Source organism: Alligator mississippiensis, chromosome 5 (genome assembly GCF_030867095.1).
Source record: "Alligator mississippiensis isolate rAllMis1 chromosome 5, rAllMis1, whole genome shotgun sequence".
NCBI classification, from domain to species: domain Eukaryota; kingdom Metazoa; phylum Chordata; order Crocodylia; family Alligatoridae; genus Alligator; species Alligator mississippiensis.
The window spans coordinates 142342897-142370868 of record NC_081828.1 but is presented as its reverse complement, the minus strand read 5'-3'; the positions used below and the strand labels follow the sequence as shown (position 1 = coordinate 142370868).

Below are 27972 nucleotides of genomic sequence, written 5' to 3'. Positions count from 1 at the left end.
TCCGAGGTCCCTTCCAGCCCCTAACAATCTATGAATTCATAAAAGCTACCCAGGTGGCACTGGCCCGCACTCTCCGTTCCCAGGCCTGCGAGGGCCAATCTCAGGGGGTGCCCGTACCTCTCCTATGCCTGCCGATAGATTTAACAGACGTGAGGCACCCCTAGAAAAGTGCCAGCTCTTCCTTTTCCCTCATGTTTAGACTACAGGAAAAGAACGGAGCCATTTTACCGTGGCAAAAACCTCAGAGAGGCCACAACGGGTCAGACTATTGTTGACCCTGCGGATGCCTCGTGGAAACTCCGGGTTGCTCTCGCGAAGCCCACTTGCGCACTTAGCCGCGCCACCCTTGAAAGCATCTCCAGGCACCCCAAGGTGCCCAGGCCGTCCTAGCTGAGAGCTGCTGCTCTACAAGCCCGCCAAGCGCCCGAGCCAGGCGGGTGTTGCCACGGGCTGAGGCGGCACAGGGAGGCGGGATCGAGCGCGGCTCCCTCTCGCCCCCGGCGCCTCGCCCGGCCCCGGCAGGGCAGGGCAGGGCAGGGCAGGGCAGCGCAGCGCAGCCCCCCGGCTCGCTCCGGCCCCTCCGCAGCCCCCGGGACCTCCCGCGGCCCCTCCCGCCGCCCGGCCACACAAAGCCGCGCTGCCCGCCCCCTGCCTCCCGCCTTCCTCCCTGCGCGTGCGGCCCCGGCCGGGGGAAGCGGGGCAGGGGCCGGGACATGGAGCCGCCGGCTCCGGAGCAGCAGCAGCGCCCTCGGTCGCACACGGTCACCACCACCACCACCTCCTTCACTGCCAGCTTCTCGGCCGGCTCCGGCACCCTTGCCTACGACCGCGAGTTCCTGCGCACCCCGCCCGGGCTGCTCATGCTGGCTGAGATCGTGAGTACTCGCTGCCCGGCCCCGGGGGGCTCCGCATGCGCCGCCCCGCTCCTCGCCTCTCGCCCCTCGTTGTGTCCCCCAGGATCCCACCAGGCCAATTTGGGGCCCCTGAGGGGAGCGGGAGGTGTTTTATTGGCGTGTTGCGCCCCCAAGGCTTGGCTCAGCCCTCTCCAGGACAAGGTGTCACCCACCGACTCTGCATTAGGGCCGCGGGAGCAGTGGCGGGAAGGCCGCGGTCATCCCCGTGGCTCAGCACCGGGTTGGCAAGAAACCGTTGAGCGAATTCCGAATCGCGTCTCCCCTAGACAGGTGTGTCAGGTGGGTAAAGGGTTCAATGAGGAGGTTGGAATTGCCTCTCTAGCTTAGGCCCCAGAGCGCGTTCAGTTGATGATGCCATGGCATCAAATGCCCAAGCCCAATGCATCACGTGGCGGGAGGCGCGATTTGGGAACAGGGATTCGGTCCCAATCGCGCTTTTTCTACTTGCCTGTGTACGGGATTCCAGGAGTCTCTGTCTCTAGAGTTTCCATCCTTAGAGGTGTCTAAGACCTGGGTAGATCCTTGGCTGGGATCACATAGTTAGGGGTAGTCCTGCTTTGAGTAGTGAGTTGGACTTGATGGCCTCCTGAGGTCCCTTCCAACCCTAATTTTCTATGAAGAACACTTTTATGACTGTTTTGCCATTTTATGGGGCCTTAAATTGGGTGTGTGTAGCACCCTTGCCAGTTATGTTGCAGTTAGCCCATGAATCGTGGCATAAATGTAATGTGTAGAGGCGGGCCATCGTGAAATATGACAACATTGTGATGTTAGCGTCAGAGGAATTGGCTTCCATTCAGCAAGAATGAATCTTCAACAATTACCTAAGAGTAGTGATTCCCAACCAGAGTGCAAGGGCACCCTGGGGTGCCATGAGATCCTTGGAGGGTGACATAAGCAGATACTTATCTGGTTCAGGCCCCAGGTGTGAGGAGATAAGAGCAGGCTTACACTCCCCCTGCCTGCCTGCTCCCTCCGTCTCACTGCTTGGCCCCTCCGCCAGGAGGTGAGCACTTTAATAAATAAATTAGTTTTTGAAATAGGGTGCCATTTAATTCACAACATTGTGGCGGGGTGCCTTGAGTCTAAAAATATTGAGAACCACTGCTTTAGAGGAACATAACTGTTTTAAGCTCTGATCCTGCAATCAGATGCATCTATCCATTCATCCCTGAAGGACTGTCTGCGCAGAACAGTTTGCATAGAACAGTTTGTACAATGAGACTCTGAAATGGTAAAACAGTAAAGTTTCTGCTTCATCAGTGTTTGTTAAATTAAATCCTCTGTGCGCTCCCTGGGTTGTCAATGACCTGGTCCCCAAGGTTCATCTTGCAGGTTAACTTTATATTGCTATGAGCTCCACCAAATTTTCCCATCCCAGTTGAGTGTTTGCAAGAATTGAACTGCCTCCTGTGACACATGAGAACTCCTGTAGATGACAGGTTTGGACTCTCACTTTTGGGTGAAATGATTGTCAAACTACAAATATGGTTTTGAACTTGGTAACAGAATAGCCAATTTACAAAGCCAAAAAATAAACCCAGATTAAGTGATACATAGAAAGCTCTTGTTTTACAAAAGCCCATAACATTTGACCATGAATATCTGAATGGAACAAAGTGTATGTTCTTTAGTCTACTTCAGCGTTTATAATATCACCAACTCTTGCAGGGGTAGAACAGGTCTTGGCAGATCAGGAGCTGATTTTGTTTTTTTTAATGCTTTGTTTACATGTACTTACTGTTTACAATGCTTCGATAATATTAAACAAATTAACTCTCACAATACTCTTATGAGGCAGTTAAATAACTTTTCACCACTTTACAGGTGCATAAAGATTGTGATTCACAATAGCCTTGCACTTTGTATGATCATTTGCACCTGTGCAAAGTGGGCATAAAACATTGCAGATGTCACACATTTACTTTAAACCGATGTAAATGACAGCACAAGGGACTAGCTCAGTGATTCTCAATCAGCGACGTGAGATCTTTTAAGGGTGCTGTGGGGTATGTGTAATCTTAGCACTGTCAGGTGTGCAAACACACATGATTCACAAGATAAACCCTGAGCTTTCAAATAGGAATCCACAGTGTCAAAAACACCTGTTGTGATCTTTCCAAGTTCTTTGCAACAGAAGAATTGCTTTATTTTTCTGTAGTTAAAAATATGAGTGAAAGCAAAGAGCTGACTTTTTTTTTTCTTTCCAAAGAGTGCCTTGAGTTAAAAAAAGTTGAGAACCCTGTCCTAAGCCAAATGAGATTAAAGCCAAGTAATGAATTGATGACAGAATTGTGATTAGGATGTGGGAGTGTCTAGCTTTCAATGCTGTGCTTTAAACCGGGGTTTAGTAACCCACAGCTGGTGGGCCAGATCTAGCCCACAGAACTTTTGCATTTGCCCTGTGGATGTGGGGCTTGGGCAGTGTTTAGCAGCAGGGGTGTTTTCTGAGAGTGCTGTCGCCATGCTGCCATGGGAATGAATGCGCTTTGTGTGCGCTTTCCATATGCTGATGTGGAGACGAGTGATGGTAGCAGGGTCCTAGCATCCACCCGTGCACCCACATCCACAGGTCCACAGACAGAAAAGGTTGCTTCCCCTTGCTTTAAACAATTAGATATATTGCATCTCTGTTTAATTACAAATTAAGTCTGTCTGTAGATTCAGTTAATGATTAGGGATCTTGAATAGCTTTTTGAAAGTATTTCAGTCTACCTCTTAAGTTTCTGCTTGGCTGTTTCATTTCATAATGGTAGAAAGGTCACCTGTTTGACCACATTTACTTTCAAGGGCTAAAAATATTACTATTGCAGTCTTTCAAGGAGTTCATTCAGCCTTGGAGTGACTATATTTTTTGATTTATTAGAAAAGAGCAGCTATATGGAACTTCAGGCTCATTCATGGCATGGAACCTTAGTGGCACTCTGGCAGTGACAACCCAAAGTGGCAGAGGAATCATATGAGAAGAAGCAGCTGCAAGCATGTGAAGTGAGCTTCCACTCCCAACCTGAGTACCTGTTTGGAGAAGTAGAGAGAGCCCAATCAATCCAGAGTGCTTAGATAACTCAGTTATAGACAAATTAAAGTTTAAAATATTTGGAAAATGTTCAATAGCAACATTATGATAATTAAAAAAAAAAAAAAAAGTTATCACTGTGATTGGGCTGAAAATCTATGTTCCTTCCATAGTCTGTATTGCAAGAGGATTTCCAAGTCCTCTTGTATTTGTCAGATGAGAGATCTGCACTGGCTAAGTGGAATCTGAGTGTGGCATGATCTAGAATCCATGGAAGAAGTTTCTCGAGTATAGGTTCAATGCTCTTAGTTCCATCCTAGACTGAGACTGCATTTATGTTTAGCTACATGTGCAATGAACAAGTATAAACTTTTATAGGTGATGGGGTGGAAGTGTGTTTTTTGAGTATTTGCTTACAAAGAGGGTAGTTTCCATTGTTTTTCATTATAAATGTAGTGATGGTGACTTTTAGGAATACCTGCTTTGTTCTTAGGCTAGTAGTATATGACTGCTAAAATTGTAAGATAATTTTAGTGCCATTCTTTTGGGAATAGTGATGCCTTTAATGTTAAATGATTTTCTGAAAGGGAGCCTTAGTTTATGCTCATAAGTACTTCAGCAAGAAATGTATGCAATAGCTGGAGACTGGTGTCTTAACTCTGCAATAGATTAATTTTTAGTCAGGCTCTGCCTATGCTACAGGCTTATACTGACATAAACCTCTAGTATAGATGTGTTTTTGGCAAAATGCAACAATTTGTACTGCTCATGGAGGGTAGTTTTGCCAATCTTATATATGTGCATCCCTGCTAGAAGTGCTTTGCTGACATAGCATGCTGCTGTTCCTAGAACCAGCACAACACTACTAACGTAGACATAGCATCCAAAGAGACTGTCTCTGAGGCTAATTCTGCTAGATGTTTTCTTGTAGAAGTAAGGAGAAACAAAATCAAACTATGATGACCCATCAGAGGAAATCATTAAAACAAGGATCAAACCAAAATAGAGTTTAGTACTGGTATCAAAAAAGAACGCTCTCCCTGAATTGTGGTCAAACTGCCTCCTCCCCTCCCAGGAAATACATTATAAATGAGTCATGGCTCCATATAGCAAAACTGACACACAACCACCTATCAGCTTTGTCTCTTCTGCTCATCCTACATGGGAAACTCACTGAAAGGCTTTGCTAAAACTTCCAGATTGCTTTATCAAAAAAGCAACAAGCTTTGTTTTAACACTGTTAAATCTTGCTGTGGTCTCAGTTAGCCATGTACCACAACTAGACTTCTAGTTCTAATGCCAAAGATCACTTACTTAACTCTTAAGTGAAGAATTCTGCTTAGGCAATTCAATAAGCATGTGTACAATTTTAATATGTTCCAATCAGGACTGTGCCTTCACTGTAGATCTAACTTGGGTTCTAATTCAAGTGTTGCCCTTACCCCATCCAATTTATACACGGACTGCTCACACCTGCGTTTGGTGGCGCTTTGGACTCCGGGTTGGCTGGCACAGCTGAGGAGAAGCTAGAGCTCTGGAACTGCTTTCTTTCTGGCTGGTCATGTGCCTTGTATGTAGTGAAGATGCAATGTAAATCACTGGAGAGCTGATAGTCCTCCAGAGCCATTTAGCAATTCCCCCTGCCCCCATGTGCTGAAAAAGACAGGCAAGTTCACCTGTAACCCAGGAGGAAAGAAAGAGCAGCTCTGGTTCCAACTGCACAAAGGGATGCACCTCCAGAAGTCCTAACAACATGGGAGAGCACAGCACCAGTAATTTAGGTATAGTCATGCAGTGTGACTGTTCAAGGCCAGGGTAGGCTGTAATCCGAGCCAGTTGCAGTATGTCCTACTGAAGAGCGCATTGGACTGAACCTGACTTCATTTCTTTGCTCACCACTGCTCAAAGTGAGTTTGGACAAGTCCTGTTATCTTTCTAGGCCTCAGTTTCTCCAGCTGTAAAATGGGACTAATGATGGTGACCTTCTTGGAAAAGTGTTTTAAGAAATACTGATTTTTAAAAGCACTATATACCAGCTAATTATTATGACTTGGCCTGGGTGCTTAGACCGAGGTGTAAATCACCTGATTAAAGTCTGTGGTAAAAACAGAAGACAATGATACACCTTCTGTTAGTACAAATAAAAAAAAAAAAAGAGTCAATTTGTATCTTCAAAGGACCAAGTGTAGCAACCTCTATAAATATCTTCTGAGAGTTATATTTCACTTTGAACAAGGTTGTGGCCAAGGAAGGTGTGCATGTGTGTGTGTGCATCTTTCTAAAATTTTTCTGAAATGAATAAATGATGACTAGGGTTGACCATTCAGAGCATTCAATCAGATTTCAAGCCAACAGTTTGTAGCTGTAGAAAGTTTAGTGGTTGCTAAGGGTGCAGTTATAAAAACATTTACTTTCTGGCATGATACCATTGATTCCTTGGGGTAGTTGCTGCACAAAAGCATGTTGCTGGACAAAGTGTTTCTTTTAAAATTTGTTTTAGGGAATGTAATACTCCTGATGAGTATTTGCTTTTAAAAACAAATGCAACTTTAAACCACACAGAACACTGTTGTGCTGTTGCAACTGGATTAATGTGTTGGCATTCTTTTTTATTAGATTTTAATGGGCTGGCCAGTTCTCATCATTCACACTTAGTCAGATATATCAATATCTGACCAAATGATTAAATAACGAGCTTATGATTAAATGTTATTGTTGGTATATCATTAGTGTGAGCAGTCTTTTATCATAGGGCAGCCATGCAAGATTGTGGCCTAATATTATATTTCTTGGCAATGATTATTTTGATTGTTGTTTTGATTATATTTTTCCTTTACTTAAAAATATTAGGTGTCTGAGGATAATCCACATAAATTCTTAACAAATTATTTTGCTCTGGGGCTGTGGTAAACCTAAGACTTATTAATAGAGCTGGTTCTCTTTGAAATTATATCAGATTTAAAAATCTGAGGTTCCTCATGGGACCAGAGTTAAAAGATGCAGATGTGTGGGAAAGCATTATTATAAAACCTATCCCAAAATATCTCTTCAGTTTTAATCAAGTGTTTCAAGAAATTCTAGCACTATTCTCAGGCTTTGAATTAGATACTCCTAAAATAATTTAAAACACTACGAGCTATGGACAGGCTTTATCTTCTCCACTCAATTCAAAAGGTAGCTTTGTCCTATTATCTAATATACCCCATGTCGATATTACTATTGTTTCTTTGTTAAGCTTGGAGCACATTCCACACACATCACTTTTCATTTTGTTTTCTCGTATTCCGCCCAAACAATCCCCTCTTTCCAAGGAAACTTAAAAAAGCAAAAATTGTTTTAAGAACATTTTATTGAATTCAGCATTTCTTCACTGGTCATCTTAAGCCTGTATTAAGGTAATCTGGAGCCCCAGGCATAGACTGATATGAGGCCTGCTATCATTCTGCACCCTCATATCTACTCCTTTCAGGAAGAATAGAGATCCCCCTCTATTCTTATCCCAACAACAGGAATATGTCTGGATAATTGAAGTCAGTAAACTGGAAAACATTTTAATATTAAGCAAGTTCCCTGTTGATAGGGTTAGAATTCAGCATGTACAGAAAATCTGTCACTTGCCACTGAGTGTAAAATATACAATTATTAGCGAGTGTAACAAATGATTGACCCTGTATGGGTCAGTAACTTTTTACAAGTGCTGAATGCAAAAATGTATGGTACAGGCCAGGATACCATGGTATAGCTTGCATTTCTACAAAACGTATGGTATGGATTCCAGTTTCAATCTTAAATCAGACAAAACTCCTGCTGAAGTTAGGGTTCAGTTTCCACTGTATTTTGACTCTGTCATTTCACCATCGCTCCATAACCACCACTGTTCCAACAGATGCATACCCACATATGACCTCCATCTTCCCTTAGGATCATATCATTGTTTAAAGTTCTGTTTCCTTAAAAGTCTGTAGTTTACTGGACATGGTCAGCCAAGTTTCCATGGAAAGAGGGGATTGTTTGGATGCAACACAAGATAACAAACCCTGAAAGGTGATGTGTGTGGAATGTGCCCCAAGCCTAAAGAAACAATAATAATATTGACATATGGACCATGTAAGATAAACAGACAAATCTACCTCTCGTATTGACTGGAGATGTTTTATAAAAGATTGGAATGTGTGAAATTCTCAGTACCTCAAAATTATGGCAGAATTTGTCTGAGATGTCATTACATTTGCAGCAGAAGAATAGAAATATAAATTGTCTTTAGATACTTAGTGATTTTACTAGACATTCTTGCTTCCTTCCCCTCCTCCAAAAATTTTTTAAAAAAGACTTCACTACAGTCTTGCTTTATTCCTCAGAGTCCGTATGCTTCCTAGAAACATTTTAAAATTTTTTTTTGGCATTTATTCTACAGAGGAAAAGTCAAACCACTAAAGTATTCCCTGAGCACTTCAGATTCTGAATAAAGTACTAAACTGGATTAGGAGTCTGTTACCCCTTTCAGCCTGCAAGAAGCTTATAAAGAGCACAGGAAGTGGATGGTCTTGTGATGTCTTCTGTAGCCACGGTTTGATGGGAGGTGAGACTGATGCTGTGCCAAGTGAGGAGAAATGTATAACTCTCTTAGCCTTTCCTGTGGAATGGATCTAGTGAGCTGGAGAATTGTTTGATGATGGGGAAGTGTTTCCATGAACAGCATGTGTGTAAGGATAACTATAGAGGCTGTTGTTGAAGGCCTGTATCTGGATGGTAGGGAGGCTTTTCTTGGGAGCTGGGCTGCTGATGAGACTAGGAAACAAGTCTTATGTCAAAAGATGTGAATGCCCCTTGTTGCTTTTTATAAATAATGGAGGGCCAAGAGAAATAGGAGAAAATCCTGGACTTCCATTCCCATTGCTATACCCTCTGCTCTATCCTGCTCTCTCTCCCTTTTTTCTCTGAGCTCTGTTAATTTTCTTCTTATCATTATTTGCCATCTTCTTTTCCTTTTGCATTATAAATTCTCCGTGTTCTCCATCCCTAAGTTAAACAGCATCATTATCATTCAAGTTCCTTGAACCTCTGTCAGTGTCTCTATTTGAACATCTCAGAGTGAGTTATATAGATCTCGACACGTTATGACATCCTGTGAACTAGGGAAGTATCGTTCATTACTTTACATCTGTCATGGGGAAACTGAAGCTCAGAAAGGCTAAATGACTTGCACCAGGTCATGGAAGAACCCTGTGGCAAAGCTGTGAAGGGACTTCATATCACCTGACTCCTAGCCCTGTGCATCATGGGTGACTGGTGCCACCTTAGTAAAGGGAGGGTATGTGCCCCATCAGTGACCAAAGAGGGGCAGCGGGGGGTCCCCTCGTGGCCAATCTTGCCAACCAGGGTGGGGGTTCCCTGTGGCTGATTGTGCCGCCCAGGAAGTGGCTGCAGCACTTCATCCGGCGCTCCCACTCCCCGGCCAGCACTTGTAGGGGGGGGTACTGGCATTCCCGCCTGCCTCCCTGCCCATCACCTAAGCGGGGAGTATGGCCTGTCAGGGAGGTCTGTGCATTATCCACAAGACAGGTCTTCCATTCCAGCAGCTGGTGCCTGGGAAAGCTGGCACAGGCCTCTCTCTGTCCTGCGTTTTTGGGAGTTTCTTTGTTTCTGCATTCCTGTCCACTTCTGGTGTTCTTGGGGTAAGCCACATGTGTGTGCAGAATGCATAGCAAGGGCCTGAGTTGCAGCACTGGTGCAAAAGCAAGCTTGCTACTGGCATAAGGGCTCCTTCTCTAAGTCTTAAAGACTGGATTTTCAAAACAAAAGCAACTTTCTTACTGGGTTTCTGAGGCCACCTGAACTCAAAAGGTACAAGGAATGATGACGTGTTCTCCCCTCCTGTTGAGCATGCATTTTCATTCATTATGCTCTCTATTAGGAGTCACAGTGCAGTAAATTCCATTACCAGAATTGCCTTTTATTTTTAACAGGTGGTTACAGTGTGGACACACCCACACTTGTTCTTATTTAATTTCAGTGAAGCAGTAGAAATTGTGACCTCTGAAAGGAGCACCAAGCCCTCCTTCCTGGGGTCAAACAGCAAATAGATTTTCTAACCTATCAGAATACTCCAAGGAGCAGCAGTGTTCAGTAAGGGTATCAGCCAACTCCTGCTGAAGTTATTAGAACTGATTCTCCATTCACTGAAGTGTAAATACAGGTGCAAGACTCTGGTAATTCTTATTAAATAGGTTGAGAGGCAAATCAGGTCACTGCCTTTACCAGGTGTTGGATCAAGTCCTAAAAGGACTTGGTATTTGACTTCAAGTGAAGCAGACCAGGTCTGGTGAACTGTATGATATTAAAACCAAAACACATCATCATGGGGTCTAGATTAACAATGTTTTGATTATCTCAACCAAAGATCATGGGGGGGGGAAAAATCTGTGAATGAAATATGAAAAAAAACCCTCTATAGTTGTTGGGTATGAGAGAGTTTGGGGAGAAAAGCCTTTTCATGCATCAAGTATGCTACTTGTGTTTAGCTGGTGACTTGACCTAAAAGGAACAATATAAAAAGAACTCTATCAAGAACCACAGCTTCAGGTCAAACACCTGAACACAAGACTTATCTGTGTAGTCAGAGTCTCCTTCCATGACTGCTTTATTCAGGCCAGGATTTTAGGAGATTCCTGGTGACAGTGCTGTGTTTAGTTATTCTGGAAACTAGAGAGAAACAAAGATGGGGGAGGGAGCGGGGCTGGTAAGAAGGAAGGAGAGGGCAGGTATGTAAAGCGAGTTCAATAAAGAATCCACTTTAAAATTCCTTTAGAAAAATCCTGTCTTACTCTAACCTTCCAGAGGCTGCAGTGCTGCGAAGAGTGTACTGTGAGCTCTTAGTTGCACATTTCAGGCTGCAACATAGGTCTGAACTATGTATGGGGGAAATGTAGAAGAGAAGAGATTTAAATGGCCAAAATGTTGCAGCCAGGAATTAAGGAACTAGTAAATTCCCATGACACTTTTCAGCTCAGTTTTGGATTTCAGACTTACTAGCTCAGACTTGGTAAGCATCACTGCAGCACATTTCAAGTAAGTCAGGTAAGGTGAGGTTGAATTCCCACATGGATGCCTATTGTCATTGCTGTATGAATAGCAAGCGGAAAAAAAATGCACAGTTGTCCTCTATTTTCTGAATCCAGCCACTGAAACAGTGGGGTTGTTGGGTTTTTTTGTTCCAATTATTTGATGGAATAAAAACAAAAAAAAATTACAGAATTTCCAGTCATGTTCTCAGTTTAATATTTAAAGGTCATGTAAAATAAAATGCATCTTTCTACAAGCATCTTTATTTCACTGTGTAAAATAGACAATATATGCAGGGGCGAATCTAAGGGGGAATACAGTGGTGCAGTTGGACCCCCTTTTTGAGTCCTGCTGCACCCAAACTTTAAATCCAACTCCCAGTAGGATAGCAACTTTTCTATTTAAGCAATACTGAGGGAGTTGATTGGCTTCTTGACTCAATATAATCTACCTGCTTCCTACTAATCTTTCTTCACTCTACAGATGTTAATGACACTCTCCTTTTTTTAAACTCCCTTCTCTCCTTGATGTTTTCATTATGCAAGCTATCCTTTCTTCTGCAATGTTGCCATTCCTAGTAATGTCTCTCAGCCCTGCAGATTGTTTCCAACTCTAGCTAGAAACCTTAACTCAGGTATGGTAATATTAATGCAAGTGAACATTAATACAAGCATGGAAATGACTGACAGTGAAGTATTGGATGCACTGTCAAGACGCTCAAGGAGGCTGGATTATGTTTTATGAATCTGAATAAAAGATACATATTTAACTGTAAAGACTACAGAAATAATGAAACCATATCTTTTTACTATTTATTTTTTTTTGCCTAGTTTCTTGTGGTTTTTAAAAAGTTAATGGTAACATTAGCTGCAAATTAGAGCACAATCCAATAAAGCTGTATTTCCTTTTGCTTTCCTCTTAAACTGAAGAATGTAGAGCTGGGCCCTTAGCATATTAGTAGGGCTGACAAACTATTAAAAAAAATAATCACAATTAATTACGAGATTAAAAAAAATAGTTACAATTAATTGCAATTTTGATCTCACAGTTCAACAAATAGTCAGCACCCCCACCAACCAGCAACCCAGAGCCCATGCACCCTGTGGTTCCTCCCCCAACAGCACATAGCCCCAGCCCGGGCCTACCCTGTACCCGCTCCAGCTTTGCTCCGGGCAGAGTGAACCAGCCAGAACCTGTGCAAACAGCTCCAACCCTGGCCCACTCCACACCTACTCAAGATTCACTTGCCTGTGCTGAGCAGTGATGGTGGCCGGGCAAAAGCTGCTGCTTGGTGTGGAACAAAAGCAGCCCCTCCCCCTTGCCACTGCTGGGCCCTTCTTGCTGCAGCTGTCCAGAGCTCGTGTGTGGCTCCTCTGCACTGCTACCACTGCCCTGCTGGGTGGCCTGGAGGTGGCAGTGACTGTGGCAGAGAGGAGCTGCAGGGCAGCCCAGGCATGGGCTCCAGGTGGCTGCAGCAAGAAGGGCCTGGCAGCAGCCAAGGGGAGTGCCTGCTTTTCCATTGCATGGAGTGGCAGCTTCTGCTTAGCTGCCACTGCTGCTGCAGCTGTAGCATGGGCAGGTGGTTCAGAGCAGGTCCAGGGTGGAACCTGTGTATGCAGGTTCTGGCTGATCCAGAGCTGGTCCACTCCACCCAGCTGAGTCTGGAGAGGGTGCAGGGAGGACCATATTTTGCCCACTCCCGATCAAAATGGATATGTGCGATTAATGCTAGTTACAAAAATGAACGCTTTAATTTGTTCTGCATTAGTCAGGTATGTTAACTGTGTTTAACTAACAGACTAATATTAGTAAAGCTTCTAGTTTCCCTTTAACTGGAGAAAAATGTGTGTTGATGGGGTACCATATGCACCCCTCTTTTCAAAATCCTAGATCTGCCTATGACAGGGGTGGGCAATTATTTTTGGGTGGAGGGCTGCTTACTGAGTTTTGGCAAGCCATCAAGGGCCACATACGAGACAGCCAGGGGCAGATGTATATTAATTTTCTAATTTTTTTTAGGGGCTCCGCAGGCTGGGTAGAATGGCCTGGTGGGCTGCATCTGGCCCACAGGCCACATTTTCCCCATCCCTGGCTTATGAGTATATCACAAATTATGCTCAAAGAACAATAAAGCTTGCAAAGCCAAACACTCCAACATAAGAAGCATCAAAATAATGGTTCCCTCTCTTGTACAATGACAGACAATTTTAATGCAGGACAGAGATGCTTTGTAGATAAGTAAAGGATGTGTAAGGAGACTTGTCTGTAGGGCTTATGCTATATTTGCTGCAACATGTGGGAGGTGCATGATGAATAAAGCAAGAGGGTACTGGCAGGTAGTTAAACACTGCCCTCAAGAAACTAATTATGTCTCTCCCTGTGCCACAGAGTTCTTATGTGATGCCAGGGGAGTTGGTTAGCCTAGATTTTTCACAGATTCTCATTAATTGTGTATTACTCATTTTCAGGATGTCTGACTTGAGACCCTGGGGTCTGATTTGCAATGGTGCTAAGCACTCAAAGCTGCTACTGCTGTCATTGGAAGCTGTGTGTTGAATATACAAAAAACTAGAACCTGATTTTTCAGCAATCTCAAATTGGTCACCTGAAAATAATGACCACTTCTGACCTTAATCACTGTATGTCTTTTTTTTTCAACATCTGTTGAATGTGCATAAAGACACCTACCTCTTCATTTTACTGAGGTAGACTTGGAGTAAGCTCATTTATTTAGAGTAAGCACTTGGATACTGTAGTGATGAATTGCATAAAAAAACCATAAGAAAATTAATAACTGTCTTCAGAGTAGGGTCTGAATAGTGTGCAGGCAATATGGCATGGGGTCATATATAGAACTATACAGATAAAGCAAAATACTGACCGTTTGTTTTTTTGAGTTTTTTGTCCATTTTATTCCCTGAATGCATTGGAGGTTCTGCAGAAAGATAAGTGTGATCAAATACCATATTTTCTCACATGCAGCTTTCCCCTCAAAATTGGGGTGCATTATTAAGCATAGAAGCAAATCCTCTGACCTGGATACAAGCACCCACTGCAGGCAGTTGAGGGCATTAATTGACTTAATGGCTCATTGTTCTTCACTCCGCAGGTGTTAACAAATATCTTTCCTTTTTAATAAATAGTCTTGGTTGTTCCCCTAATTGAGAACTTTACTTAGGGCAGCTTTGCCATCTGCTAACCATTCCTGGTCTCTCTTCTCCCAGCCTTGGCAACTCTTAGCTCTTTTCAAAATGATAGTTTCACCTATGGAGACTAGTCTTCAGGAGCAGCTAGGGTCTGAGTGTTTTCTTTAAGAAGGAAAGGAAGGATGAAGATTGGACTCTGAGTGCATCTACACATTCACTTTACTGCAGAGTTGCCTACTGTCAGGGACAATACTATCCTACAGCAGGGTAATTTACTCCTTTGAAACACACATGTAGATGGTGACAGGGACTGGCTGAAGCATGAGGTTGCTAAAGAGTGGGGGCTGCCTGCCGCCTAGCCCCACACTAGGACTTGTGCCCCCAGAAAACCCCTTTGCTGCCCAACTCTGCATTCTGGAGCCCAGGGCTGACCCTCTGTATCCCCTGTCAGCTTGGGGCTGCTCTGTCCTGACTCAAAGTGTTGTGGTCCTGGGCTGACGTACAGACACTGTGCCTGGGAGCACTTGACTCGGGAGCAAACTGTAGATGGACCCTGCCTGTGCTTTAGGAAGCCACAACTTTAGAAAAATCTTTTTTCTTCATTCTCAAAAACAAGGTGTGTATTATATCCCAGGGCATGTTGTATGTGAGGAAATGCAGTAATTGAAGACAACATTATAATGCATGTGCACCAAGCTGCAGGAATAGGAGAGCCTGAGTGATTAATTTGGCAAATTTAAGAATTATTACTTTGACATATGAGATGGTGATAGAGTGTGTGCATATTTCCCAGCCTGACTTCTTGTCTCAGTCCCAGTCTCTTTGTCCATTAAGTCCACCCTGACTCCTCTTTTCCCCGCACCCTGTTTCCTTGTTCAGGCAGTTCCTGTTTTTCCTGACCTAACGCTTCCCACAGATTTGTCTTTTTGCCTTATCCTGGCATCTAGTTACATCTTTCTGTTGACTTGTTCCATGTACCTCTTCATTTGAATCTGGCAATGAATCTTCCTCTTCTCAGTCTAGGTTCCTGGACCTGGTATAGTTAGGAGCAAACCAGAAGAAAAAGTTCTGCTTGGGTCATGGTGAGAGTCTCAGGATGAACAAAGTCTTTAGCAGCTAAATCTCCCAATCTCCAAGAAGTCTTTAATGTGCATTTGTGAACTGTAGTTTTTGGTTTCAGGGTTTGTTTGTTTTTTAAGGTTTATCATTAGGCCAGATTTGAGTGGACTTTTCACTTGGATGGCAAGAAGAATATCTCTAGCACATAGTCTCCTTGCCCTTATCTCTTACTAAATTTCATGTTCAGAATATGTGGGCACTAGAACTTTCCACAGATAAGACTGGCAGAATTTTTTACATGGGTAAAATAATGCATTTTTCTTAGCCTTTTCCTCAGAAATGACTGAATTGTTCTGGCTGATATTATTATTTAAGAAAAAAAAAAAGCAGCTGTTGGCAGAACAATTTCAACCTAAACAATGTAAATTTTAATTTAAATTGGCAAAATTATAAGCAGGGTCTTACAAAGGGAAGTGTTGGACATGCATCACAATAACAATGCTACCACCTCTCTTTGTAATAATAATATATCCATCTTTAGTCTTTTGAACACCTCAAAATAGTCACACAAAATGGTTCTAAAAATACTGCACTATGTAAAACCTAGTGTAATAAATGCAGCTACCTGCAATAGCAATATTATAATGATTTAAGGCATTATTATGGAACGCTATAATATATATTTAATGGTGATATCACTAAAGGTAATAGCTACAACTTTGTTTAAAGGCCATAGTTATCCATCAATGCCTTATGCATTTGGCAAATAGGATGGACTCATTCTGTAAAATCTTCCACTAACTGAGAATGAAGTCACTTGGGGACTGTGCTTTTGTTACAAAGGCATCTCCTTTGTCTCTAATGAAAACTATTGGTGTTTTAGTAGCTGCAGCCAGGATGAGATGGTATCACAACTAATGCCTGTGCACTGTAACACAAATGCAGATGCATTATTCCAGCTAAATTCAAAAGACTCCAACACTGGAGGTGCTCTGGCTGCCTTACTGCAGTGCTGTGTGGGTGCTATTATTGGTGTCATATTGTTCAGTTTTGAAGCAACCATAATTTCAGTAGCCTTTACTTGGAGCTTCTATCTCCAGATTCTTAAAATAATCAAACTGCAGAACATTTATGCTATTCAATGGCTACATTAGAGGAAAGCTAATGCACTCTTACCAGCTGGCTGCCCCATCAGCTGATCAGAGCTCCTAGCCATGTGCTTCACATGGGAGTCTTGAAGGGCTTGAGTATTCTCTGGAGGCTGGGACCACTGGCCACGTGTTCAGTTAAAGATGTGATATGAGCCAGCCACAAAGTTATTACACATGTTGTGTGTATAACTTTGTGGCTTATTCCTCATATTAATTGAATGAACGTGTGGCCAGGTCACTACTTAAGGCGTGATTAACCAGTAAATCATGTCTCAAGTATAACATCTGTTACGTGCCCAAGGGAGAAATGTCTCTTGCTATATAGCATGGTATTGATCTATAGAACAGGTAAGTATATTGTGGGCATTTTATATCTTGCTATAACGCACGGGGAATTGCCTATTCTCAAGGACAGGATACCAGACAAGATTATTCTTTTGTGTTGGTCTAAGCTACTGATTCACAACCAGAGTTATCCATAAACCACTCTGAGATTGTGGTCTTTCTGAGTTGTTTGCAGCAGAAAGATTGCTTTATTATTTTCACGTTGTTAAAAAAAGAGTAAAAACTAAGAGGTGGCACCCACTTTCTGAGGGGTGCTGTAAGTCTAAAAAAGGTTGAAAGCCACTGGTCTAGGCTGGAGCTGTTTCTGTAATCTCTTAAAGTTTCCAGGTGTCATACTCCTTTTAAAAATAATTACCATATTACCTGAATCCAAGATGACACTGAATTTAAGACAACCTGCCCATAATTCAATTCTAAACATGGAAAATTTATAAATAAAATGTTTATAGTTGGGCAATGGGCTTAGATCCCACTGTATGAACATGTATATTTAACTTAATACATTTGTGCAGTTTAATGAGTTAGCTAAAACTGAGTACATAAAGCTAAATGCAGAAGTATTTGCAAGACTCAGGGCTTTACTGTTGATAAGTTAGCAGGCTTGTGCTCTATTATTTTTCAGAAAGTAAAGTAGTCTTAGCTGGAAGAAATTTCCTTCAGCAAATTTTTAAAATATTTCCTTTTTGCCTATGCAGCAAAAATGATGAGTAAGAATCACTAACTCTTTACCCATTTCTGTACTTTATCCAAATTTAATTTAAAATGCTTAAAATCCCAAAAGAGCTCAAAGTATTATATTTTTCCGGACTTTGATAAACATAAAACATGACCAGACACATTGTACAAAGGGCTTGGCCTGCTTTTTCATGCACGGGCAGTGACCTTTCTAGCAAATATTTGCCATTGTTGAACAGGGCAAGATAATCTGTTTAAAGGTGAAGAAAAGGTTGTTAGAAAGTCTCACATTAAGCACACAAGCAATAAATGAAACAGAATTCTTTAAGCATGGTTACATTTTATTTTTTGCTCTCTTCTTATCAATCCAGATAATGAAATGTCAGCCTCAGAGCTGATTTTACTGGATAAATAACTTTCATTTTAAAGGTTAACCCAGTGTCGTCTGTGGATTAGAGGAATAACATCAACTTAAATTTAGGTCTCTGAAATCAGTCTCTGATAAATCTTTATGTAAATGGAAAATCCATATGTTTATGTTGTTGGCTACAAATGTCCAACTCGGGATCCTTAAAATTCTAGTTTATTAGGCGGATTGAAATGCTGTAATCATAAACCTTGGGGCTGGTCCACACACACACACACACACACACACACACACACACACACACACACACACACACACACACACACACACACACACACACAGTAGCAGGCTACAGAGTCAGGATAGGACCTATACCTATCCTACAAGCGCTGGAGTCTGTCGTTGAGGCTTCTTTCAGTGTGGTGTTATCTTCCAGAAGGGGGTCGCCGGCTGGTCCTTCTGGCTGGACAGGTCTGGTCGAGTTGGAGATCAAGAGGGCGCCACTGAGGGTCACTTTTCACTGCCTTTTATCTGTCCCTGGCAGACTTTGGTGACTCCCCAGTTTTCTGGTTTGCCCAATCCAGGGGTCATTGACCCTCGTGGGACTTCCCCCCCCCCTCGGTGGCTACTGGACAGCATCTGTCAGCCCCAGGGGTCGTCCGCCTGTACATGCAGGTTTGGGAGTCCGTTGATGAATTTAGAATAGGGCTCTGGGAGTGGTCGATCTGGAGATATTCAGCCCAAAAGTTGGTCTCTGGTGTTAAGTCAGGCCAGGGCTTCTAGCCTTTGATCAGTGAGGTATAGAGATTTCCCGGTTGTTACACTGTTTTCTATTGAGTTCAGCTTCCAGGTGGTAATTGCTGCCTGCTTCCATGTTACACATTCAATCACTGATTCACTCATTCTTTCAGAGGCCAGGCTGATACAGGGAAGGGCAGTTTGATTCCTGCCTTTGTTAACAATGTTACAATGTATAACTTACTAAAACACATTCAGTTGAAAGTTGAAAGGTGAGGAGTATAAAATATAAGCTACAAATGCCATGGCACACAAATAGATAAAAATACCAAACTACAAGGGGAGATACAAAATGCACACATACAAATTTTAAAATACAATTCCTTATCTTAAAGTGAAAGAGAGAGGAAGGAAGAAAAGGTAGAAAAAGAGAAACATATCCAAAGAGGGGAGAGCAAATGCAGGCAAGAGGAAAAGGGGGCTTTCTGCTACATTAGAGGAAAAGGGGGCTTTCTGCTACAATGTAATATTTTTAATATTTCATTTTTGCTTTTTATTGTAACATTATATAGACAGTGCACACAAACAATCAAGGGACAGAGAATTTCTAAGTCACTTATTGGAAATAAATTATGTTTCAGATGTTTATGTATGCAAATTTCCTTCATTAGGAATATATGCTTGCAGCATCAGCCCTTGGTCCCATTGAAATCCATAGCAAACATCTCATTGACTTGAGTGGGGCTATTTCCACATACAAAATAAAAAGATGCACTTCAGGAGATAAGGACATGAAAGAGTATCTATCAAAGAATTTGTGATCAACACTTCTATTATTTGTCTGGTTTTTTTTGAATCAACAACTTCCTGATGGCCATTTCCTGTTCGCTTGGGTGTGTTTGCACCTTAGCATTTGGTAGAAAAGATCAGCTTGTTGAGGAAAAGCTGATGTTTTCAATGGTAGTGCCACTTGACTGCACATAAATAATGTTACAGCTCACAGTCCCAGGCTGATTTGTCAAGGTTTGGCGTTAGAAAAATACAGCTTGTAAAATGACCTCACTTGATACAGGAATGTATGAGAGGCTGGAGGTGAGGATACTATACAAATACTGTTTTTGTAGTCACTTTTCAGAGCTAAGCTAAGCTGCACAGAAATTGTACTTACAGTGGATTAACTTTGGTTAGCATGTCATTATTTGGTATGCTTAACAGAATACATGGAGCAAACACAACAAGCTCCCACTTTTACCTGTATTCTGATTATTAAAAGGCCACAATAATGCTGAATGGACTTATAATGGCCTCAAACTTTTCTTATCCAGACAGTGGAAAAACCAGAACTCGTAACTGAGACTTAAAGAACTTGAAATAATCAAATGACAACCTGTACTGCCCATTGCAGCTGTTCTGTTAATAGCTTCTATTTCAAGAAAGAAAATTAATGATTTGCAAGCTTTGTGCTAACTCCTGGAAGCTGCAGAGGAACCAAGCCCCTGTTGACTACAGCTGTTGAAGTGGTGTGTAACATCTAAAGGATTTTTCTTTTATATTGGTTTTGAACATCCTGGAATTTTGACATGAGATTTGCTGTGCTGAATTGTGTCTGAAGGAGCACTTGGCATTGTTACCATATTGTTTAAGGCTGTTTTTGATTTACTGTAGTATTGAGAAATTTAAGCTTTAAAAAATCATGAACAAGGCCTCAAGAAATCATGACATTGGCCTAAGATAGCATTTCTCAAACTGTGGCTTGTGACCCAAAAGTGGGTCACAAGAATATATGAATGGGTTGTGAACAAACTTTAAAAATAGATCCTCCTTTAAAGGAGAAAAACATGGGAAACCATGGCTTTTCCCTTGCAGGAGGGTGGAGTTCCAGCCTGCAAGGGGTTACTTGGGGGGGAGGGGGGAGGTAGAGGGGTCCTGCCCCACACACTGGGGGCTGTGGGCAGTGGGTCAAGAGAGGGGCACTGGGTCAGGACTGGCCATTGATGTTTACAAATGGGTCCTGGTACAAAAAAGCTTGAGAACCACTTGTCTAAGAGATTATTTTTTTAACAATGTATGTTGGGTTCTTATTTTACTTTTGTGTGTTGGGTTTCTAGGGATCATGTTTTTAAGATTTTCTTGGTAAGATTAGATATTTATGTTTGAAATGAAATCTGAGATTCTTGTGAAATTGTGTAATTCCAGGAACTCTGGCTTAAAGAAAAAACATGATTTTAATTATAAATCTTGCAGCATTTCATGAGAGCTGGCAACACTGCCACTGACAGCACCTTTTCAGCCCCCCCTGTCTAAACTATAGGCCAGAAAAAAGGACCGAGTCTGCATATTCTAGCTTGATCATAGGGTCACATTTTTGACCTTCTCACTCTAAGGGAATGGTTGCCTTGGTATGTAGACAGTATGGATTACTAAACAGGTGTTTCCATTAATTATGATGTATTATCTTTTCTGGGTTGTTTTCCCACAAATCAATTGCCTTCAGTGTTTTGACTAGCAGTTATTACTTGATGTTCATTCACCATTTTATTTTTCCATGTGCTGCATATTTTGTGGATTTTAAGTTGTTCCTGGAGGCAGTAGGAATATCCTTAGTGTACATCTCCTCATGAGAGCTGGGGAACATCACTGGTTGAGTACTCTGAATCCAGTCCTGACTAAATACACAATGCCACAGACAAAGTCAACACTACCGTACAATGAGTATAGCTGGAGAAAGAGGATGAGATTCCAGGAGGAACGTTTAGTGTAACACAAGTCTCAGAGTGGACTCAGCTGATACCAGACAGAAGCATCTTAGTTCAGCCTCAGTGTATGCTCAGAACAGTCATGTCATATTGCTAGTGAAACATGGTGAGAGTGATCTGAACCCCAGAGCACAGCAGCCAGCAATGAGAATTGCATCAGATAGTCTGAAGTTCCTTGAAGCCCTGAATGATGCAAATGAGGGTCTGGTCCAGTGTGTACCTGCTGCAGCAGATAGGAGTGGAAAATAGGAAATTTAAATTTATACAGGCAACCCCTGCTTAGCGCTCTTAATTGGTTCCTGAAAAACAGGGCATTAAGCAAAATGAGTGTTAAGTGAAACTGAAAGTATTTGACCCGCTATGGTGACCACAGATGTTTTTAATGACCCAAGATGGGGACCACAAGCGTTATAACAAAACTTGCTGAGCACTAAGCAGAATCAGGTATCAATTTAAAATGAGTGTTATAGCAAAATAACACTAAGAGAAAGCGTTAAGTCATTACCATTTTGCTTGGTTCATACCTCTGCTCTTTGTTCCCAGTCTCAAAATTACAACTGCCTCAGATTTAGCAGCAGTGTTAGATGCTCTTGACATCATGGTTTTCCAAAGTGCAGTGAAACTGAACCTGCATGAGTTTTTCAGATTCAGCATGTAGGAGTGGGAAGGAAGAGATCCCAGTATGTCAGCATCATGGTTGTATGCAGTTCTGGAGATCTGGCCAACCCCCTGATATGTGTGATTGCACCTTAGATTAAATTCCTGCTACAGGCTTGTGCAGCTTCCTTAAGGCCTATGCAGAAGACATGTCAAGATAGAAGGAAAGTCCTTGTGGGGTCCAAAAACACACGGTGGTGCTTGTTATGATATAGAAGCAAGAGAAAGCAGGTCAGGACCAGGACAGTGAGGAGTCCATGCCCACAGTGAATCAGATGGTACTAGCCCATGAAAGCAATGAGCCCCTGCACTCTGTGTGTGCAGAAACTCAAGCATTTTAGCAGCTTGCATAGTAAAGGTATTCTATTCACTTTGGAAATGGAAAACAGCAGAATGGAGATGATGAACAATTAGAGGAAGCAAGGGAGTCATTACAACTTGTCCAAGAATTTCCCACCGTTAAAGGGACATTTAATTTGAGATTCAGCCTTTTGAAAAGACAGAGGAAAGGGTGGACTAATGGAGCTGTGAGTAGTGTAGTGATTCCCAGGTCATAGGAGAGGACCACTTGGGAGGTGCACCTGCTCCAAAGAGAGATATCAACAAGCTAACAGGTAAGATGAAAATTAGTGTAAATTTATCAAAATGCCGAAATCACTAGGGAGCCTGGGGATCCTAAAGCCAGTCCCTTCAGGGTAGGAAGATACTTGAGAACCAGGTTTCCAGATTTGGATGAGTGATGGAAGTTTCATGGTCCAGATTTGGTCATCTAATGTATAACTCTTGTTATTTCATGTTCTACAAGTCTATGTGAATCTGTAATAAAGATGTGACTCCTAGGCTGAGTCCTAATAACTTTCGTTCTATGGGTGTTTTTGGACTAGAAAGTTTATTGTTGTTTATTGTTTTATAAAATGAGGAAATGGCTGTATAAGTGGAATTGGAGAAAGAAGAGTCAGGTTTTGGGAGACCTAGTTTGTTTGTACCCCAGAATACAAGAATTCTTGTACAAGTTGTACCATATTGCTACTAGACAAATACAGGCCTCGCAAGCATGTAACACTGGTTTCTACGCATGCATGATAAGGAAATGTTCCCTACAGATTTGACTGCTTGCTGCATCTCTTGCTCCTAATGAACCAAACAGCACCCTGGGATAGGTATACAGGCATGCTTAGCCAGTAATGCTTAGCACACATGGGAATTACATATAAGAGAATCCGCTTGAACAAGAATAACAGATTTATTGTCAAGAGGATGCCATTATTCCTGGAGATGGTGCAATGGGAGAAATATTACTGGGAATAATAGTGCAACAGGCCACTTGGTGTTATTCCTATTACCACTCTTTTTTCATAAGGGAGTGATGCATTTTGCAGCAGTTCAAGCATGTGTGGGTATAATTGGTACAGAGAGGGAAGGCATGGGTATTTTATCTCTAGACATTAATCAGCTAATTTATCTCTAAACATGGTTTTCCAATACAATTTGTATATGTAGCATTTGTCTAAAACCCTCTGCTGTGCTAGCAGGTGTTGGGGAATAAATTTAAATGAGCTCTGCCTCACAATGACTTATTACCACACCCAGATTTAGAGAAAGATGGGACCTTTTTGGAGGTGTAACAAGGCAGCTGGGTGCCCAGGCTGATGCACAGCACAGTAACAGCAGCAATTTCTGACTGCTGCAGTGTTGCTGGTGCGGTGGTGACAGCAGGTACCCATTTCCAACCCCCCCCCCCAGGTTGGTGCTTGGGGCTTCTGCCCTACTCACCCTGCCTTTAGTACTGGGACCTCTAGCAGCAACAGCCAAGAAGGAAGGTCTCAGCTGAACTTTGTTTTTTATTAGCCAAGAAATTAAAATAAAAAAACTTAAGGAAAGGGAGATGAGTGTTTTTTGTGTCTGTCCAAGAGCATCCAGAAATAAAATGACTCATGTGGATGAGTGATGCCAGGCTGACAGCAAAGACTGTGTATATATACTAGCAAATTGCCTGTCAAGAATGAGGGGGGGGAGGTAGATGGAGCACCGCATGCCGCCACAACCTCCCAGGAGTTGGGAGAGGGAGAAGCTTGCATGCAGTGGCCACTGTTGCCAGCCACTGGCCCATGCTGCTGCCACTTTGCATCTGATTGCAAGCCACCCCCACACACTGCCCTGCACTGCCGTTGCTCCGCATCCAGCTGCATGCCGCTCCCCCCCTTGCTCTGTGTCCAGCCCCGCAACATCCCACCACCCCCTCCCTCCCCGCCTCCGGCCATCTGTCTGTGTGTCTGTCTGTGCAGAGCACTCTGGTTGTCTCAGTTATCATCGTCTCAGCAGCCAATCGGAACCAATCGGAGTCCTCCAAGAGCATTATGGACAGATGCACACAGTCAGACTAAGCCCTCATATATATCTATATCAAGAGATAGAGATCTATCTATATAGATACCTAATTGTAAACATAAGGTAAAGCTATGCATCAATTGCCCACAGCAGATTCAACAAGAAATAACTTTATATTCTCATGTGCTCATTCAGTACACTTGCATATCTTACAAGTATAGACAGTGTCTGAGAGCAGGTTAGGAATAGCACTAGCTTGCACCTACGTTTAATTATACTTGTATGCCAGAGGAGATATATCTAGAAGGGTTTGTTAAAAATTGACTTCCAGCTTCCCTGTTTTTGATTGGCTTTCCCTTGATTTGAAGTTTCTTCTTCACACTGGAAACCTGGTTTTATAAGCTAGTTGTTTTGTTCTTCATTTATACAGGGCCCCATTGAAATAGTTGCAGAGCATTGTATACACACACACACACACACACACACATTACAGATTTACAGCTTTGCTGGTGGAACTTTAGTGTTGAGTATCCCATTGAGCTTTTCTTTGTTCTCTTGCACTATATGGACTACTTTTGTATTTATCACAAAGAACAAGCTTGTTGTGGGAAGTTCTTTGAGCTTTTTATTTTGCTTTTCATCTCTCTAGATGTTTTAATTGAAGAAGCAAGTTATAGGGGACAGCTTCAAGGAGATTTATACAAGCACCACTGAGTTACTGTGCCCAGAGTTTATTTACATGGCTGTCAAGTGTAATTCATTTTATTAATTATTTTCATTTATAGAACCTTTCATCCCAGTGGTTCTCAAAATTCTTCGCAGCTATTAATTAAGGAATTATAGAAGCAGTTCTTAAATATGTTTCCACTGACAATTCAGTTCTAGTCTATTCCCTCCTTTGCTTTCACAAAGCAGTCCATCCTTTCTCCCCCAAAATATCACACACATGGTTTATTGTCAGAAGTGTATGTGCATGTGTACATGCGTGTTAATTTTTTTGTCAAAACTTGACCTGAATGAGAAGAGATATTCTAAGAATATGAGACTTAAAAAATGATATGTAATTCTCTTTAAAAAAAAACAACTGTTAGCAGCATTACAGTTGTGCTTCAAGGCTCCCAGTGATAGACGCTATGCAAGCACGTAGGGAGAGATGGTCCCTATTCCTAATAGCTTACAGTCAGAGTAAAATATCTGATGTTTGCTCTTGATTTGTTTTAGTCTGTAGATAGGGTTAAGATCATAAGACTGCTGCTGACAACATTGGATACTTATTGCAAGAGTTATTTGCTACTTTTTTTTAAACTAATTGTGTTTATTTTGATACTTTGCATGCTATAGCAACTTCATGCATAGGTTCTCAGAGCAATTTACAAATATTAATTAAGGCTCAAACATCCCTGTCAGTTGAATTGTCCCTTTGTTGTTGGTGCTGAAACTTTGGCAAAGAGAATGAGCTCCCTTGCTTTAAGGTCATGCAGAGAGTATGGAGCAGAGCCCAGGACAGAAATCATGTCTTGTGATGTTAGTCTTTTTCTCTAATTTACTGTTCTATTTCATTGCCTTTGAGAACAAAGTCCAATTTGGAGCTGGTTGAATATCAAAATTAGACTGAAAACATCTCCTAAAAAGGTTCCACATGAAACTTTTTAATTGGATGAATTTGATTTTTTTTTTAATGGAATTTTGAAAATTCCATTAAAATTTAATGAAATAAAATTTAATGAAATTTAATTGGGCAGAAGCAATTGGTGACAGACAGGGGGGACAAAGCTGAACTCCTCAATGAGTTCTTTGCCTCAGTGTTCCTAAGAGAGGGGCACGACAAGTCTCTCACTGGGGTTATAGAGAGGCAGCAGCAAGGCGCCAGACTACCATGCGTAGACCCTGAGATGGTGCAGAGTCACTTGGAAGAACTGGATGCCTTTAAGTCAGCAGGCCCAGATGAGCTCCATCTGAGGGTGCTGAAGGCACTGGCCAACATCATTGCAGAGCCACTGGCGGGAATATTTGAACGCTCGTGGCGCACGGGCCAAGTCCCGGAGGACTAGAAAAGGGCCAGTGTGGTCCCCATTTTCAAGAAGGGGAGGAAGGAGGACCCGGGCAACTATAGGCCAGCCAGTCTCACCTCCATCCTTGGCAAAGTCTTTGAAAAATCATCAAGGCTCACATTTGCGAGAGCCCGGCAGGACAAATTATGCTGAGGGGAAACCAGCATGGGTTCCTAGCAGGCAGATCATGCCTGACTAATCTAGTCTCTTTTTATGACCAGGTTACGAAACACCTGGACACAGGAGGAGGTGTGGATGTCGTATACTTAGACTTCAGGAAGGCCTTCGATACGGTATCCCACCCCATACTGGTGAACAAGTTAAGAGGCTGTGACTTGGATGACTACACAGTCCGGTGGGTGGCGAATTGGCTGGAGGGTTGCACCCAGAGAGTCGTGGTGGATGGGTCGGTTTCGACCTGGAAGGGTGTGGGCAGTGGGGTCCCACAGGGCTCGGTCCTTGGACCGATACTCTTTAATGTCTTCATCAGCGACTTGGATGAGGGAGTGAAATGTACTCTGTCCAAGTTTGCAGATGACACAAAGCTATGGGGAGAAGTGGACACGCCGGAGGGCAGGGAGCAGCTGCAAGCAGACCTGGACAGGTTGGACAAGTGGGCAGAAAACAACAGAATGCAGTTCAACAAGGAGAAATGCAAAGTGCTGCACCTAGGGAGGAAAAATGTCCAGCATGCCTACAGCCTAGGGAATGACCTGCTGGGTGGCATGGAAGTGGAAAGGGATCTTGGAGTCCTAGTGGACTCCAAGATGAACATGAGCCAGCAGTGTGACGAAGCCATCAGAAAAGCTAATGGCACTTTATCGTGCATCAGCAGATGCATGATGAATAGATCCAAGGAGGTGATACTTCCCCTCTATTGGGCGCTGGTCAGACTGCAGTTGGAGTACTGCGTGCAATTCTGGGCGCCGCACTTCAAGAGGGATGCGGATAACCTGGAGAGGGTCCAGAGAAGGGCCACTCATATGGTTAAGGGCCTGCAGACCAAGCCCTACAGGGAGAGACTAGAGAACCTGGACCTTTTCAGCCTCCGCAAGAGAAGGTTGAGAGGCGACCTTGTGGCTGCCTATAAGTTCATCACGGGGGCACAGAAGGGAATTGGTGAGTTTTTATTCACCAAGGCGCCCCCGGGGGTTACAAGAAATAATGGCCACAAGCTAGCAGAGAGCAGATTTAGACTGGACATTAGGAAGAACTTCTTCACAGTTCGAGTGGCCAAGGTCTGGAACAGGCTCCCAAGGGAGGTGGTGCTCTCCCCTACCCTGGGGGTCTTCAAGAGGAGGTTAGATAAGCATCTCACTGGGGTCATCTAGACCCAACACTCTTTCCTGCCTATGCTGGGGGTCAGACTTGATGATCTATTGAGGTCCCTTCTGACCCTAACATTCATGAATCCATGAAAAAAGTGGGTGAGGGGAGGGAAATGAAGTTCCCAAAACTTCCTTTGGACAGTTTGGTCCAGTTTTGTCTTGTTAGTAGTGCTGAGGAAGACTGTTCTCAATACAGGGTAATCTACCACCAAGTTAGCTTAATCTGTCAGAAAGAGCATGATGAGATAAGTCATGGGTAGAAGATGAACACTAGAAGTATTAACATTAGAAGTATGGCTCAAATTTTTAGGAACCAGGTAACTGATCATTGGAACAACTGCCCTAGAGATGTGGTAGGATTTTACAGTATTTGCATTCT

General features: G+C 42.7%; 1 protein-coding gene across 1 annotated transcript in view; it reads left to right on the top strand.

Annotated features, from left to right (window-relative positions):
* The first annotated feature begins 562 nt into the window (after window positions 1–562).
* Window positions 563–27972, top strand: part of CMTM8 (CKLF like MARVEL transmembrane domain containing 8) — a 58876-nt gene continuing 31466 nt past the window's right edge. The window contains exon 1 of the mRNA XM_006264251.4: window positions 563–875. Coding sequence (XP_006264313.1) covers window positions 714–875 — 162 coding nt within the window. The 5' untranslated portion in view covers window positions 563–713. The remainder of the gene's footprint in view (window positions 876–27972) is intronic.